General features: G+C 42.1%; 2 protein-coding genes across 2 annotated transcripts in view; one reads left to right on the forward strand and one right to left on the reverse strand.

Moving 5' to 3' along the window:
• T265_07336 (hypothetical protein) overlaps positions 1-15,941 on the forward strand; it is a gene marked incomplete at both ends in the record, with an annotated part of 76,107 nt that overhangs the window by 57,401 nt on the left and 2,765 nt on the right. Inside the window, 4 exons of the mRNA XM_009172828.1 lie at positions 397-624; positions 3,934-4,218; positions 9,336-9,581; positions 14,630-15,037. Coding sequence (XP_009171092.1) covers positions 14,924-15,037 — 114 coding nt within the window. The remainder of the gene's footprint in view (positions 1-396; positions 625-3,933; positions 4,219-9,335; positions 9,582-14,629; positions 15,038-15,941) is intronic.
• T265_07338 (hypothetical protein) overlaps positions 15,572-15,941 on the reverse strand; it is a gene marked incomplete at both ends in the record, with an annotated part of 9,064 nt that continues 8,694 nt past the window's right edge. Inside the window, one exon of the mRNA XM_009172830.1 lies at positions 15,572-15,722. Within this exon, the coding sequence (XP_009171094.1) occupies positions 15,690-15,722 (33 nt within the window). The remainder of the gene's footprint in view (positions 15,723-15,941) is intronic.

Here is a 15,941-nt window from a genome sequence, read left to right on the forward strand (position 1 = left end):
CATGCTCTTCAAAAATAAATGATAATTCCATGTAAAGGTTAGTTTCTGCTCAAACTTACGAGGCGTCAAAATCACAATAACTAAAAAGACAAACTTTTCAGCTGATCAGGTTTCATCAAAAACCAGTGGGCACTTCCTTTTTTCAGTTCCTTGTGTACACATTGAATGTTTTTTTGAAGAGCCAACTATGGTTAGCTCGGCTCTCGGGAAGTGAATTAACTAAAGGCCTTCTACGTTATAAGTTCTACACTCATAAAAACATCCCTCCTTTTTCTTGTGGTATTTCCCTATTTCCTCAGCACCTAATAACCAGACACATGTACTACTTCTCACTTAGTATAATCAGTTCCTTTTCGAAGCTCCAGAACTTATCAACTTCGTTTTTATATATCCCAGCTGTCGCTAACCTTTCCTTGAACTTCGCCAACTGTTTGCAACCAAAAACCGGTGTCATACATGCTCATGGTGACCACATTTGGCTTCCCGGTTCATGTGTTGATCAGCAATGTCATTGTGTTAATGGGCGGTGGGACTGCTTGGACTACTGTGCACCGCTACCAGAATTACCTTGTCAGAGAGAAAGCGTAATCGTCTGGGACCCCTTCTGTTGTCCGCGTTGTGCAGGTAGGTGCCACTTTCTTTCATTTCCAATTCTCATGTTGTGACAGCTAATGTGATTGTTTGAAAATCCTTTTACTGTATTTCAGCCCCAGCTTTGCGTTGAGGTTGTCTTCAATCCGACTTAATACCTGAAAACTACTGGACAGATGACTGAACGTTTTGAAAATGGATACAGTGCAATGAACACTAGCAAATACATTGCCCTGGGAACGGATTGTACTTTAACTGCTTGATAGCCCGCAAATCTATTTTGCCAAAAAGCGATTGGAGAAAATTTCCATGTAACGCGCTACTCATAAGTTTGCTGAAAATTCCTCGACAACCCATTATCGGTTTCGCCCTTCTTGGGGCTCATCGGGTAGGCGCAGTCCTCGAGTTTCAGTTAGCCTTATGTTCTACCTGAAAACAAAACAATCATTTCAAAACAAATTTGTTTTCTGAGAGGCTCACATAGAACCCTAGCTGAATCTCTCGGTTTTGGTGCTTCCGAGATGTTTCCGAGAGATTCAGCTGGGTTCCATGTGAGTCTCTCAAAAAACCAAATCAGTTTGCAAATGAGTGTATTCCGCTAAAATGTTCTTGTCTTTCTCATTGTTGCTACCATATTTTCAGATCTTCCATCGGTTTTGAAACAATAAGTTGAATGACTACTAATAGGGTACCAATTTTACCGTTTTTTTCAAACCAAATATGCGGAAAACTGCACAATCACTGGTTTTTAAACAGCAACGCAACTGAATCTAGCTGAACCTTTCTTTAATGATGTTCTCCGGCAACATCATGAATGAAATGTTACTTCCAGACCTCACAAATTATCTCTTATCAAACCGAACGTTTCTCTAATCGCCTGTCACAACAGCGGCTTTTTATTCCTTTTTGTAGTGATGATATATCTTCCCTTCGCATAAGATAATGTTTACAAAAAAGGTCAGCTGATATTATCATGCTTTGCTCCAAGAGTGATAGTCACGCTCTGTGGACAGATGATTCTTGAATTTAAAAACCGTACAAGCATTGTACTTCAAGGCCAAGAAGTTGCTGCTCTATTTTTTGTGCGCCTGCTTTCTAGCTAACAGAGGAAATATATTTATCATTCTATTTCAGCAAGCGCTGTGAGTTTCTATTGAAATTTCACTCACAAAAATGCAGTTAAATCTTATCATACTTATTATTGTTTTGTGTTTCCAAGAATAAAACAGCTGTCAGGCTTTTCATCACCACCTCTCGAATGCGAATCGGAGAAATAGGATATAAAAACATCGGTCGTCACCAACAGGTGATCTAGCACTCGGCCTATCGTTCTACGTTGATATTCTCTCTGAGGCAAGCAGTTGTCGCTACGTAATAGTATTTTATATATATCCGCTGATAGTAAGATCCACCTGTTCTATTCGGATAGTGTAGTATTCTGTCAGAAATTCTTGAGGTTGATAACATTCACACATAAGCTTCGGTTCACACCCTGAAGTGGAACACACAAGACGCCTTACCCTTATACTAGCGCCCTTTAATAGACATGACTGTCTCAATTACGAAATTGGAGAAGAATTTATCTTCTGACCTTCAGATACATAGAAAAGCTTTCTTTGCTGTCTTCTCATCATACACCTTCCTAAATGCCCTGTGAAGAGGCGGCCTGATGGTTTAATTAAACACAGTGAAGCTTTCTCAAAACCACCCATGCAACCTACCAACAGGAATCACTTTGTTGACACAGATGTAGTTGTATTGCGACAAAATTTCATAAGCTGACTTCGGGATTAGAGAAGTACATACCTAATACACATGCTTCGCAAAACCTTGGATGTTTACAGCAAGTGGGTTCCCATCCCTACTAAGTATCAGATATCTTCACATACGCCGTTCCATCCAAGTGTAAATTTATCAGAAATCAATACGCCTAGTTGTTTTTATCAGTTCACGTTTACTATGAGGAGGGAAGTAGAATATTTTTACGGTCATTCAGACCCATAGACCTTGCATGTTCTGCCCATTTAAACGTTTTGTACAACGAATGTTTGAATCTTCAAACAAATATTGTGAATTTAGGGTAGACACATTCAGATTATTTAACTAATCACCAGTGATATTGAATGAAGAGAATCCCCTTTCTTTTCCTGTTATGAGGGTTATGTTCCAAGACGGCATACCGCTGTTATACCGGTATACCAGAACAAACAAACGAGCCTCGTGACTTTGTGCTCAATAGTGGTGAGCAGCATACTGTGAGATCCTTCAAACCGCTACATCTGGCAATCAAGCACAAAAACAGTTTCAATCCTAGCAAGATGGCGCACTGAGCTGGCAACTGAAAGTTGCAACCAAGGAACTCATCCAGGTTACGCGCAAAGATTTCCTACAACTGTCACACCCGCAAGAAGGATACTGTGCATTACCACGTTTGGTAAACCCTATTTTTAATCATATAGTAAGAACTACTAAATTCCTCAACCTGCTTGATACAAAGTCAAGCGTGCAAAACAATATCCAAAGGCTGCCACATTTCTTTTAAGAAAAACCATCCTGGAGCTGAAGTGAGTCGAGTCGCCAAACGTATCTCTACCCTAAACGTATCATTGATCCTGGTTCTATTGAGCCAACAATTCTCGTGGCCAAATCCTAAGAAAAAAATCTTGCCTAAACGATGAGCATAACAGCATACTTTAACCTGAGTTTATTGTGGAGTTAAGTGGAAGGTTAAGTGGACTTTGGTTAACCTGTTTGAATACAATGGAGAGTATAATTTAGCTGGAATGATTCTCCATACCGTACACATTCTCCGGGCATCTCATTACATATTCCAAAAATCAAGTAAGGACTCCGCTTTTGAGGTTGTGTTGTTACTCCGGCAACGCAACACCTCAATGAACTTTTTCTCCTAGAAACTTGTGCGTTGTGTCCAAAAGGATTTCATCCCTACCTTCTTATAATAAATTAATTAAAATCTTCGTTCTTTATACGCAGCCTTGTTTTAGTTTCCGTAAAATGCGCTTCCCACCAATTCTTCTGGGGCTTTCGCAACAAATTCAAGATGAATTTACGTCAAAAGCAAAATATCTTTTACCTTGGGGAGTTCTGTGCACTTGGACACGATATCTTTTGAATCGTTCAGTACATCAGATATCAATGATTTTGTATGGTTTTAAAGTATTCTCTTGGCACAACTTGTCTAATGAAGTTCACGGAAGTTTTTTCTAAGTACGATTTGATCCCACATCAGTTCTCTCAAAAAGCTAGTCACCTACTTATTGATTCACTTATTCATTCATTTTCAGACCACTTAAATATGCGTTGCTTCTTCCATATTCTCAGGAACCGCAGACTGTACAGTGAGCATGCACACTGACGTGGACAACACTTCATCCCCTCGTGGACCAATTACTCTATCGACGGGCACTGTTACAACATTCAAACCTGAGATATCGAATCCGAGGAGCGAAACACGTTTGCAGCGGTTGTCACACAGCGGTTGGGACAGTCTGCTAGAAAATCGGTCACGAACACTGAAGGAGGTTACCATCTCGCCTGGAAGTGAAGTTGCCCTACAAGAAGGCTACTGCTTTTGTTTGAATTCCACCATCTTCTGTTCCCGGCAAGGTGATACATTTTGAATTTTTTAAATTTTTATCAGATCTACAACATGTTGGGGTACGTCTAGGGAGTGGCAGCTGGGATATGAGCCTCTAATTGGTCTTAATAAATTGCTGACCACTTTTCATGTGCATATGTATGTTCAGGCTGTGCAGAAGATTCCACTTGCAACTTGTAATAGCAACTACTACTAATTTACTAGAAGACTGATCCACTTGTGAGAAGATATTTCAATTTCAATTAATATTTCATCCTGTCACTGACGCTAATCTACGCTGAAAGGCCGAAAAGCACTGCACAGTTGTCTTCCCTTTACTAAAAAAATGAGCATTGCCCATCTCACTAAAACCAGAAAGCTTCGAACTCGTGATCTTCCAGCAAGTGGTTGAACACCTGCCCGTGCGGTCTCGAGCGACTGAGAAGTAGTGTGATCATCTGTCGTTAAGACAAGAAGATTTTAATCATAAATGTGTAGCGACGGTAGAACTTTTCTGGTTACACGGTTTACGCTTTGTCTTAAGTATACATAAGAGAAACTGAACGCTTAGGAATCAGTCAACAAACCCAACGTTCCAGAGGTCAAAGGTCGTGCTGTGATTCATACCTGTTTTGTTAGGAAAGATTTCAGTATTATCGCCACTCCATGTTGTTCGATTTTACAGGTAACGTAACCGATTTGGATTTCACTCGAAGCAAAACATATTTTACGTCACAGCATTTTTTTCGTCCAACCCAAAGAACAGCCATTACACAAAAAAGGGGAACAGCAAATGATTATAAAAGAGGATAATGGGATTTCTGTGGTGACCACTTTAGACAAAGTGCTCGCGCAGCTTAATAATGGCCCAAATGTTGTACGTAATTGATCACATCAGACAGTAAAACACTGATACTTGAGTGCCAACATTCATTCTCTGCTGAATGCAAATGTCAAATTTCTGAGGCAAAAACGCTGTTCACTCTTACTACAACATGGAAGATCAAACAAATTATCTGCTCTCTCGTTACCGGTCGGGGGTATGGCTGGAGCTGCACTTCCAGTCATTTGGAAGTGTAGGGCACAAGTCACCGACATTTGGAGACTCCCATTTGTCGTGCCCAGTGAAGCGCTAAAACAAGATAAGCAAGACAATCAGTGAAAAGCTGCAAACACAAGTGCAGTCCAGTCAAAATAATCGCGCTTGAGAATGCGTTTTTTATTTAATTCGCTTAGCTTTAGGATCAGCGTTTTGTCCCATTTTTTGCCCGAATCCACTCTAGTGTAATTCACATATGAAATGTAACCTAGCGGTGAAGTTCTAGCTGATTTGAAAGAAAGACCATCGAGCGTATCGGGGCTGTTGTTGAAAAGCTCATCAGATCAAATGATGCTTAGATTTGTTAGCGAATGATTACATTGGGCTAGAATAAAAAGCAGCCCCACAACGGTTAATTGTGACCATGACCAGTTTGGATATATCTTACGACAAAAAAACATGAAATATAAAACCAGAACACCCTATAGCTGTCTCTAAAACAGCACCCCAAGAACTGTCCATTCGAAAAAGATGAACTCCTTGGGCAACCGCAAGAGGCCTTTTCCTATCGAAAGCTTTAATGGTAAACCCTTAGTTAAAAGGGTACTTCTTCTTTTGGGAAGAACCGTTTTCTGTCTGATGCTCTGTGTTCCAGATAAAATTCGCATCTTTTGAATGATAGGCTGGCAATTTTCCAGTATTGTGAACAATACAACTTGCCCACTCATGGAAAACAGTTTACCGTTTTCCTTTCTAAATCAGTTATAGCGAAGAGGGCAACAATAGCTCAACCGCTTTTCTTAGGAACTACTTAACTAAGTCCTGCAGAGGCCTGTTAACACCCTGACAGAGTGAGAAGGAATGACCGCTGACCTCGGTCAACTTGCTGCGCGCACTAGTAGTATGATGTAATAGACTAAAATTCTCAGGCTCTGTACCATCTGTGAGGGTGGTCTAGAGCGCTCATAGTGCTCACTTTTACCGTACGTTCTGCGAAAACGCATCAGGGAATGTGCGACCTGATAGGCTCATGTTCCTTAGCAGTGTGAGAATTAGACGGGGTTGGTACTGCTGCGTACACACACTTGGACGATCTTCTTGTTATACGAAAGATGGCAGCAGAGATGACGTTACTCTAGTATTACACGCGTGGTGCCCTTCATTGATCACAGGCTTGAATCTAGCTGTCTTCGTCTAACATGACTAACTTCAGTTCATGCCCGAGTCATTCAATGTTTCTTAAGGTCTGTGTTCCCGATAAGCCCTCATGAATAAAATTTGAGTTCCAAAAGGTCAAAAGCCAAGAGGTTTTTTTTTAGCTAGATGTCTTCCGTGTGGGAACCAGTTTTTCATTCAGAGTTATCAGGATTAAAACCATTTTGTGAGTGGAATATACAACCTTTACGCAATCATTTGAAATTTCATGCTTGCACTTAGATGCGGAGGTAGGATGTGGATGTGACTCCACTTTGGCACAATATATACATTTACTTATATATATTTATATCTATATACATATATATCACCTTCTCTTAGCTTGTTTTCTAGTTTGACATCAACTGACGTTTCAGAATTTCAAAAAACTATTAAAATAGCACATTTTTCCGCCCATATAACCCGCATTAGTTCAGCCACCTTTCTAAGACCTGTCCAATTGTTAAATATCATAGCCAAAATGAGTGATTACTTGCGTGGCTGCTCTCAACTTGTGTGGCTAACCAGCAATACCACCTTGCCTAGGGCTTTAGTTTTCTATCTTCACGGACTGAATTCGAATTTGGTGTGACCTAGGATATTATTGCAGCATCTTTTCAACAGTCTGAACATCGTTAATCGATTTTTTGGTGTCGCCTTAAATATAATAAATGGGAAGAAGTGGACGAGCTGAACTTTGATACAGCATTCCGAACGACCTGACTTGACCAAATCCGTTGGTTTGGTTTATGCAAAATGAATGCTCAGCTCGTCGTTCTGTTTCAGTAACGGCTAGAGCAACGACCGTACTCATTTCTTCCCTTTAATACGCACAACCATAGACTGCTTAGTTTTACGTAACATCCCCAACACTGAATTCTCAACGTCGGAGTAATTCGAGAGCAATCGAGCAGAACTGCGAACTATTCGACCAACTGGCAAACACGGTTCGACCGGTTCCGCTTTTGTGTTGAGTTTTTAACCGTAGTGTGCCGTAAATTTGCTACGCACCTAGCGAGACATGAAATGAGTTACCGATCTTAAAGTATCCTGCCTTACAGGAGAGTGTTTCAAATATCTCCTAACAGATCGTACTGCTATGCAAGCCAACAGTGGTCGTTAATCTGATCACTGAGGCACGAAATTCGGTTGCAGACGTTTCAGTATTAATCGAAGTGGCATCATCAACGCATAATGGAGTTGCGCTCTGTCAACGTTTAACAATGCATCAAGGTGTGTGTATCGAACAACGTTTTGTTTGTTTTCTTTTGTGTGAATGTAGTTGACGGAATATGACGTTCGAATGTGTTTGGATCGGTTCTCAAGCGCCAAGAGCTACACGCTTCATTAAGTCCGCTGGTTATTTACGTATTTAGACCCTGATCTCTGTGTGTGAAAACCGGAGGCCACAGTTCACTGGCCAGCGAAGATCTTGTGTTAATCCACTCGATTAGTTTGGTACATGGCGACGTTTCTTGTCTAAACCAATTGATTTCATTCTCTGGTCTTTAGATCAATAGTCTCCATGTCTCATTTGGCTTGTGGACTGCAAAGAACTTTCTGGTCGCAGTAGCGATTTTTTCACATACTGGTCCACAGTAAAAACATTAATTGGCATATTGAGATCAACCAGCCTACATACCAATAGGAGCAAAGAATCGTCGACTCAGTTGGGACTCACTGTCAGAAATCAGGTGGCACGGTAAGCCGTGGAAAGAGCGGAACCTTCGAACCTTCGACCATTCATCGAGCCGACCAGTAGGACTAGCCAGCGAAACGGCCAGTCATCAACGCGCACAGAAACGCAAACTCAAGCATGGCCCTGCTTGTCGCCCACGCCAGAACGCACAATCCACTTCGCACTGACGACAGCGATTCGACTGGTGATGAAACGCTTGCAACCCAGTTACTTGTGTCAGCAAGCAAAACAACCAACCATTTAAACAGTTCCTACTCCTTAAAATCTCTCCAACAACCAGCAGCGCAGACTATGTGCTTGTTAGTTCATAGAACTAGTCAGCTGGCACAGAAGCCAAGCAAGTATATAACAAGTAGGAGGTAAATTTCTGGGCCTGCTAGGTGGGAAAAGGTTCACTCTGCACGGCGCTGATGAAAGGTGTCAAATGGGGTTATATTGTATCTATCTATGCCTTGTGATTTTTTCTGCCGTGATGACGGAATCACATAGTTATGCGCCTTGATGATACAGGGAATGAACTCTCTTTGAATCTTGGGTAAAAGGGTCGTAGTACAGCCGTATCCCCGTAAGTTTATTTTCACTCCTGTGGCTAAGCTCGAGATAAATGTCCATAGTGCAAAACGGATGGCTGCAAAGTTATTTTTAGAGTTGTAGTCCCGGTTCAGTCATACTTCAAGCAGATGACCGATTTTGTCCCTGCCGTGTAAACGACCAATGTAGAATATGCCACCTCATTTGTAACGCACAGGTTTGCACCAATTCGGTAACTGCAATGGTTAAAAAGTACATCAGATTGATTCAAACCGTATCGAAGCAGTCAACCGCGAATACTGTGGTTAACTGATTGACCAATTTGTTGCTTTGTGGTTAAATTCCCGGCACCCGCCTTTGTTATGAAAATGTCTACTAGTTTATTTTAAATCGCAGATGGACGAAATCCTATGAAAATCTCTCTTGTAAAACAACTAAAATGCACACATGTACACTACATGCTTGTATGAATGTAAGCTGATCATCAAAAGCCCAGTACCCAAACTTCACCAATGGCGCAAATATTTTGTGCAAGTAGGTTCGTGAAATTCACAGATTAAGCACTCCGGAAAATCAGCTGTTTTTTTAATCCAAACGGATTTCTGATAATCTCACCGCCCTTATATTTATGAGAACAGTAATTGTTTGGTATTGTCGCTCTTTTTCGTCACTAAAAAGCATAGGTCGCAACATCTGGCATGACGAGGACTGTTATTTTGCGGACGGAACAGAAGAAACGTACTACCCGCCGGAGGCTCAATGGATACCACATGGAGATCCGTGCACCGAATGCCGCTGCCTACACAATCGAACGTATACATGTGCGCCAAAAAAGTGTACAGATCTCTTTCTGTGTCCCTCCGGGCAAAAGCCCATTGCGGAGGCAGGTGAATGTTGTCCTTCAACTTGCGGGTTTCGAACGAAATCTGGTAGGTACGCTGCTTTACATGCAAAAATAGATGGAATCCCGTTCATTTCTGGTTTAATTAACATACACATTTTTGCCCTGTTCGACTTTGCGAATGCTGTCGTAGTTACTTCCAACAGAGAATTTGCTGGTGATCATCTGCGGGTGTCTACTTTTTCGGGGCTATAAATATCCACACCAAGCTCAATTCGTCTGAAGTGCACGTTTATCGATTAAACCATAAAACTTTCACAAGTGTGTTCTGCCAAAAACGTTCGTCAGACGTAAAAACTTCCACTTAACTTGACACCTACGAGCTTGGCAAAGGATTCGTTTGAACGGAATCTGGAAAAAAACCGGTGTGCAGTGAAGCCCCACTATCTCATCAGGATTGTCGAAACCCGCGCCGGAACAGGACACAGAAGAAAGTAAATTTCCGACTTCCACAATGCATAATAGAAGTTTATCTTCCCTGTTGAGTGTTCTGTCAGCCTTACTAGCCAAGAGTGTGTGCTGACGAACTAAGTGCAATAATTTTGTTCCATACAGGACTCTGGGTTGCCTAGCGCTTGCCTTGACCTACTGGCCCCGATAAGTGAAGGTGAAGCGGCTCACTTGAGGACGAGATTAGAGGCTGTTCATCAGCAGCGTTTACGGGCCAGCACTGAACTGACTTTAATGCTGGTCCGGTAGCAGTCGTGAACAAAAGTTAGACACTGAAGATCAGGATAGTCCATGCTGTAGGCGATTTCAGATGTCTGAGAAAGTCATTTTCAAGTGTGGCTATGTGGACAACGCCAGCTCAAAAACAACATGCCTTGATGAGTCTCATCAGTTCACCGACCGGTGTGTGAAGGAAATATCATAGCCAGTATACACCAAACATCCAGAAGGGTTTGCCAAGTTCTAAAATAAGAAAACGTTATTGTCCCACTTCCTCAGGGAAGCCTTGATTGACCCGCTATGCTTTTGGAGTGCTGCTTATTCACTTGAAGTCCATAGGCCTTCAACTTCTGAATACTTTTGTACCGGAAGTCATCAGGTCCTGAAGCAGCAAAACAAAGTGCGGTTGCATGCACCCGTTTCGTTTCCACAGCTGAACTTAGCCAAATGTCACAGGCTATTCTTGTGACATTGAAATCAAACAATAAATTTTGGACCCCGGACATCGGGAGGATAAAAAGGCCAAGATTACTTAGTATGCTTATTATGCGGTGGGAGATGGGCGACTGGGCCATCCTTCCAGCAGTTACTTATGGTTTGATTGCCATGGTTCGCTGATTTATCCAGTTGATTCATATTGTCTGGTATTCCAAATCAAACATCTGAACAAAGGCTGCGAGCTTCGCATATTCGCAGTCTGTGGGCGCACCTCCCACTATCCATTACCAATTTATTGTCTGATCGAGATGACCTGTTGACGGAGCAAATCAGAAGACAGTTTATCATACCCTCGAATCCAGGATCAAGTACGTTAAGATTGTGGCAAATTTGGAACAACTGCAAACTGCCCCAAGCCTTGCTTTATCTTACATTTTTACAAAGGATAATCCAGAATAGTGGAAATTTCCACCTGTCAAACTACCTCAGTCAAACAAACATTTTAGCATACTGTGGGAGAAGATAAATTCAATTAATTATCCAAATACCTCTGTGGAGAAATTGTTGGACCTCATTAATAGAAAAAAAGTAAGACTGCTGTGAACTCTAGAATCCCCAGATAATACTCAGCCCGTGAGACGAACTTTAAGGTCCAAAAGATCCTTTAGGATACCTTAACTTTTAATGGAAGTCATGTTAGACCATGTCCGGATCTCAAAGATTACTTTGATATTAGTATCTGTTAACGTAGGCTTCTTGATAAAACTAGCTAAGACAAACACTAATTAGAGTTATGCAATCGCGGTCGACCGATCTGAATTGTTACTTTCTAAGCCGCTTACGTTATGATTTTAAGGCAGATGAAATTATCCAAGCAACAGACTATTACCAGAACCATTGAACCATGTGTAGTCTACATTGAATCAAAACCAACGACAACACCTCAAGATGGCTAGCATTGTGTTAGATCAGGATGAGCTAAAGCAACTGGACCCCTAAGACGCAACGCTCAACGACTCATCTTCTAGTATGAAGATTCCTCAGTTACAAATGTTTCTGCATTCGTGGCATACGACAAACGCCCTCCAAAAAACGAACCCTAGGGATTCGCATAATTCCTCAGTAGCCTGATGGGGATTCAGTGACAACAACAGCCAGAAAGTGAGATGTTTTCACTACGCAAACCCAGCACTGTCCGATGTAGCCCCAGATACTTCGCGACAAAGGTTGTTGACAGTGACGACACTCCCGTAGATATACGACAATCACCTACTTCGATGTTAGTTCACGCTGTGATGTATTTTTCACTGCGATCAGCGTATTATCAAGTGTAATACACAAGTATTCTTGCCCTCGGAAGTAAAAGCTGATGTACAGAAAATTCGGCAAAAAAAATCAGCCTTTGCTGCTTGGTTTTTCTTAAAATATAAACAATAATATAAAAACCTGGCACAATAAGTACAGTTCCCGTCCACTTTGTACAAGTCACTAGGAAAAAAGCACATCGTGTGATGCTAGCAAATCCTAAATGAGCCTCCGGCGTGCCGAAATTCAAATCGCCGACCTCTAGCCACCTAAGTAAAAAAGTTTTTCGGCTGAACGGCTTACGTTTGTTCCGAACCAAAGTGAGTTTGTCTCAGAAAACATGGTTACTAAACACAGAATAGCTTGAGTTAAATATTATTACGATCAACTGAGTTCCATATATGGACAAGGGTACCGCTTTATCAACCTTCATCCATCAACATCCAAGTGGTGGAATTTTGGCTTCCACCCTTACGATGTCATAGCAACAAGACTACAAGTGAAACATTAGTTTGACACTAACGTGCTTATCCAATTTAGACCTACGCGAAACTGAAAAGCAGACAGCCTAGTTTGCCATCCGGCTTTTCGTTTGGTTTTCTCGTTGTGAACCATGAATTTTCCCGTTGAAACAGTATTGTCGAGGCAATGGGCTTACCGCTAGCCGCTGATTTTCAAGGATGGCTCAAGTTAAACTTACGGATCAGGATTTTTTAAAAATTTATTTAGACTTGATTTCAAAACGTCCTCCGGTGGACGTTCTTTTGTTTCTTACTAAGAGCTTTCGGGAACTTTGCATGTGCCCTAAACTCTCCAATGCCATGTCGTTTTCACATCCTTTGAAGTGAATCAAGGACGAACTACTGATGAACAACGAAGTAGTCTAAATGATTGAGGTGTCCATTCACTGCACCCGCTTCTGACGTCCAGCGGTACCAGCATTCGACAGCCGCTGTAGTGACTTTGAGACAACTCTAGTACGTTTCTCATTGCAAATCAACTAAATACAATCAGTTTATGATAGGTAAATTTGAAATGGTCGAATAGTCCCTGTCCATAAGATGGAAAATAATCTGACCAGTTCAATCATTATGAGGTACTGTTGACTGCCATACCGGCGGAAGTCTGTGTTCTAAGATGTCAGATAGAGCGAAACGTCCCTACTGTCTCTCCCTTGTAATGGCAACTACAAAACACGATCATAGTTTCAATCCAACAGCAGCTGACCTTTCAGCACAAAGACACATCTTCTAGGTCACGATCTACTCGGTCTTAGTTCCTTTAGTGAACATTCGGCGAGGTAGTCGACCACTTCTGACTGCATCCCCACTGTCGGAGCAGACTACGTCGTCGATGTGTTTTTGACTTTTAGCTACATCCCTCTTTGGGTTCTGAGTAATTTACTGAACGCCGCTCATCGAGGAAGGGTTTGAACTTCAGGGGCCAACAAAGTAGGATTGTTCCCTCTGAAGGCCAGCGTAATGAACTTAACTAAAATACAGCTTGAAGCTGATTCTCCAGCGCCTAATGTCAAATCCTTGTACAACCTCAATAACTCGGGTGAGTTGGTTAGCATTTCTTTTCAAAACCATGCATGTTTCAACGACATATAAAATTCGAAACCATGTTGGGGAATAATCGGACACTGCTACCATGCCTAAAGTGATCAGCGAAGGATGCGGTATTCCATCTTGCTTATTTTGGGATTTAAACGCATTTTCTGGTCATTACGAGTACTTGGACCCTTCTTCTAAACTGAATTGATCCGATTTTAGTATTTCAGGCCTTGTATATTCTGTCAGACCCCTGATGGAAAAGTACTGAAGCTGTGCAAAGATTGCGAGGACGTGGTCACCATCACCATCAGATATAAACCAGTAATAAATGCTGGTGTCTAAATCTCGTGCAATCATGATATAGAATATCCAGTGGAAAAGTGTTCAGCTGTAACACGCTTTCGGTGCCTAGCTGCCATGCCACCCGAAAGAACCATGAAGGCTGGGATACTGAAATGAAAACTCGAGACCCAGAGGTCGGATTCGCGCTCTGACCACTAAGCCACCTCCCCTCAGAAATATCCAGTAGAGGGAAGAGAGGGAAAGGCCCGATGTCCCTCGGGAAAACGATCAACCATAAAGTGCCTGTTTATTGGAACAGCAGCGAGGTAAGTGTATCTCAGCATAAAAATGAACTACAGTGCTCCTAGCGGGATTGATTCAACGTCATTTGCTGGACGTCAGCCCATCACACAATGATGCAGTTTAGCTAGGTGGTTCAATTAGGAAGTTACAGGACGCCGAACAATCAGACCAGTTCCGTGCCACGTCCCGTAGGGTATCTAAGTTCGTGCTATGAGAAACAAGCGGATCCCACCCTGGAAGGCCTGTTTCCCGTGGACCTTTGATCAGCATATTAAAGAGCCAAAAACGTCAGTTTCACAGCAGTAGTACTTTCGTTCTGCTGAAAGCCATATTTAACTCCATTTATTGTCACATTCTGGGTCATCTGAGGTTCAAATTGTCTACTGAAAGCCATATTAACTCCATTTATTGTCACATTCTGGGTCATCTGAGGTTCAAATTGTCTAGACTAGAAACCGTTATTATGTAACTTGTTGCACACCTTTATCACTGTTAAAATTCATTTCATTTAAAATCGTTTTAGGAGAGGCGGAAACCGCGTTGACACAGCCACCACTCCAAATAAAGGACCATTTCAACACCAAGCCAACATTTATCGGACAACCGGCCCCGGAAAGCGTGCTGCAAACAAAAGCCTCGCCTGTTGATAAACTGCAAAGGGTAATGGAAGCTGCTGAAATCAAGGCTCCACATGTAGCATCTACAGGCGGATGTCCGGCTTTAGATGGAGCTGACACACGACAAATGGCACCGTTCCCACCGGGATCCCGACTGATGCTAACCAGACCGTGCCGGAGTCTTCTATGTGTATGCGCACATGATTACCGTTGGTTATGCACCGATCACTGCCAACCATGCATACGGACGTTCGACTCGATTGAGAGAATGGACCAAATGCCGCAACCACCTCCGGGGAGATGCTGCCCTCCGTGTAAGTTGCACGTTTGGTAGTCTGTAGCTGAACTACGATAAATCAGTCAAGATTCCGCAGATAAAACGATTGAAATCTCGAACAGTTTTGTGTGCTTGCTTTGGAAACTAACTGCACCAGCAAACTGTTTGCAGTTGACAGGACCATCGAAGGATGCTGAACGATAATAGAGACAAACAGCCAGCTTGTTATCTCAAAGAAAACCTAATGACACTCGAACATGGCACCAGTTGAATGTGTCATTAAGTGATATAGCTCCTCTTGAGAAACATGACTGGCATCAAACATACGACGGGATCGCGTCTACCAAAGCATCTATCGATCTAGCACTCTGCGCGGTTTCAGCATTGCATCCCAAGAGATGGTTCCAGTAGGCTAACGAACCGAAAACTGGATCTCTTTCAAAAACCAACCATATATTGCGTAATTCAAGTGGTAGAAGAACGAACATCCTGCTGACTAGATCAAGACCAAGGGATTTCACACCGGGAGCAAAACCGAAGAAGTTTTTATCATGGTAGTACGACGATTTCCACGGCATATCGTTGCTTAAGAACAACTATTTGCTCTGTTAGTGAATCTATTTGAAAACAGCACTCCATAGGAAGGAGACTATTTACAGAAGTTCCGAAAGAACACTTGATTGTAGCAGTTACGCTCCCGTTGCATTCTTTTGTGTCTGAACCTGAGAAAGACAAGGGAGAAAAGATAATGGCGAGAGATATTTTGGAAAAAGGCCAGATATTTCAAGTTATTTGCGACCACGTTAAGCACTGTGGAAGGACAAGGGTTGGACTTGCTTACGAAGCCCAAAAAAGGTACAAGCATACGACAGCAACTGCTTTCAGACACTTAGCACAAACAGGACACAGTGGAAAAGGATTTGATGTGGCTTCCTTGGGCT

The sequence above is a fragment of the Opisthorchis viverrini genome (assembly GCF_000715545.1).
Source record: "Opisthorchis viverrini unplaced genomic scaffold opera_v5_168, whole genome shotgun sequence".
Classification (NCBI taxonomy): Eukaryota; Metazoa; Platyhelminthes; class Trematoda; order Opisthorchiida; family Opisthorchiidae; genus Opisthorchis; species Opisthorchis viverrini.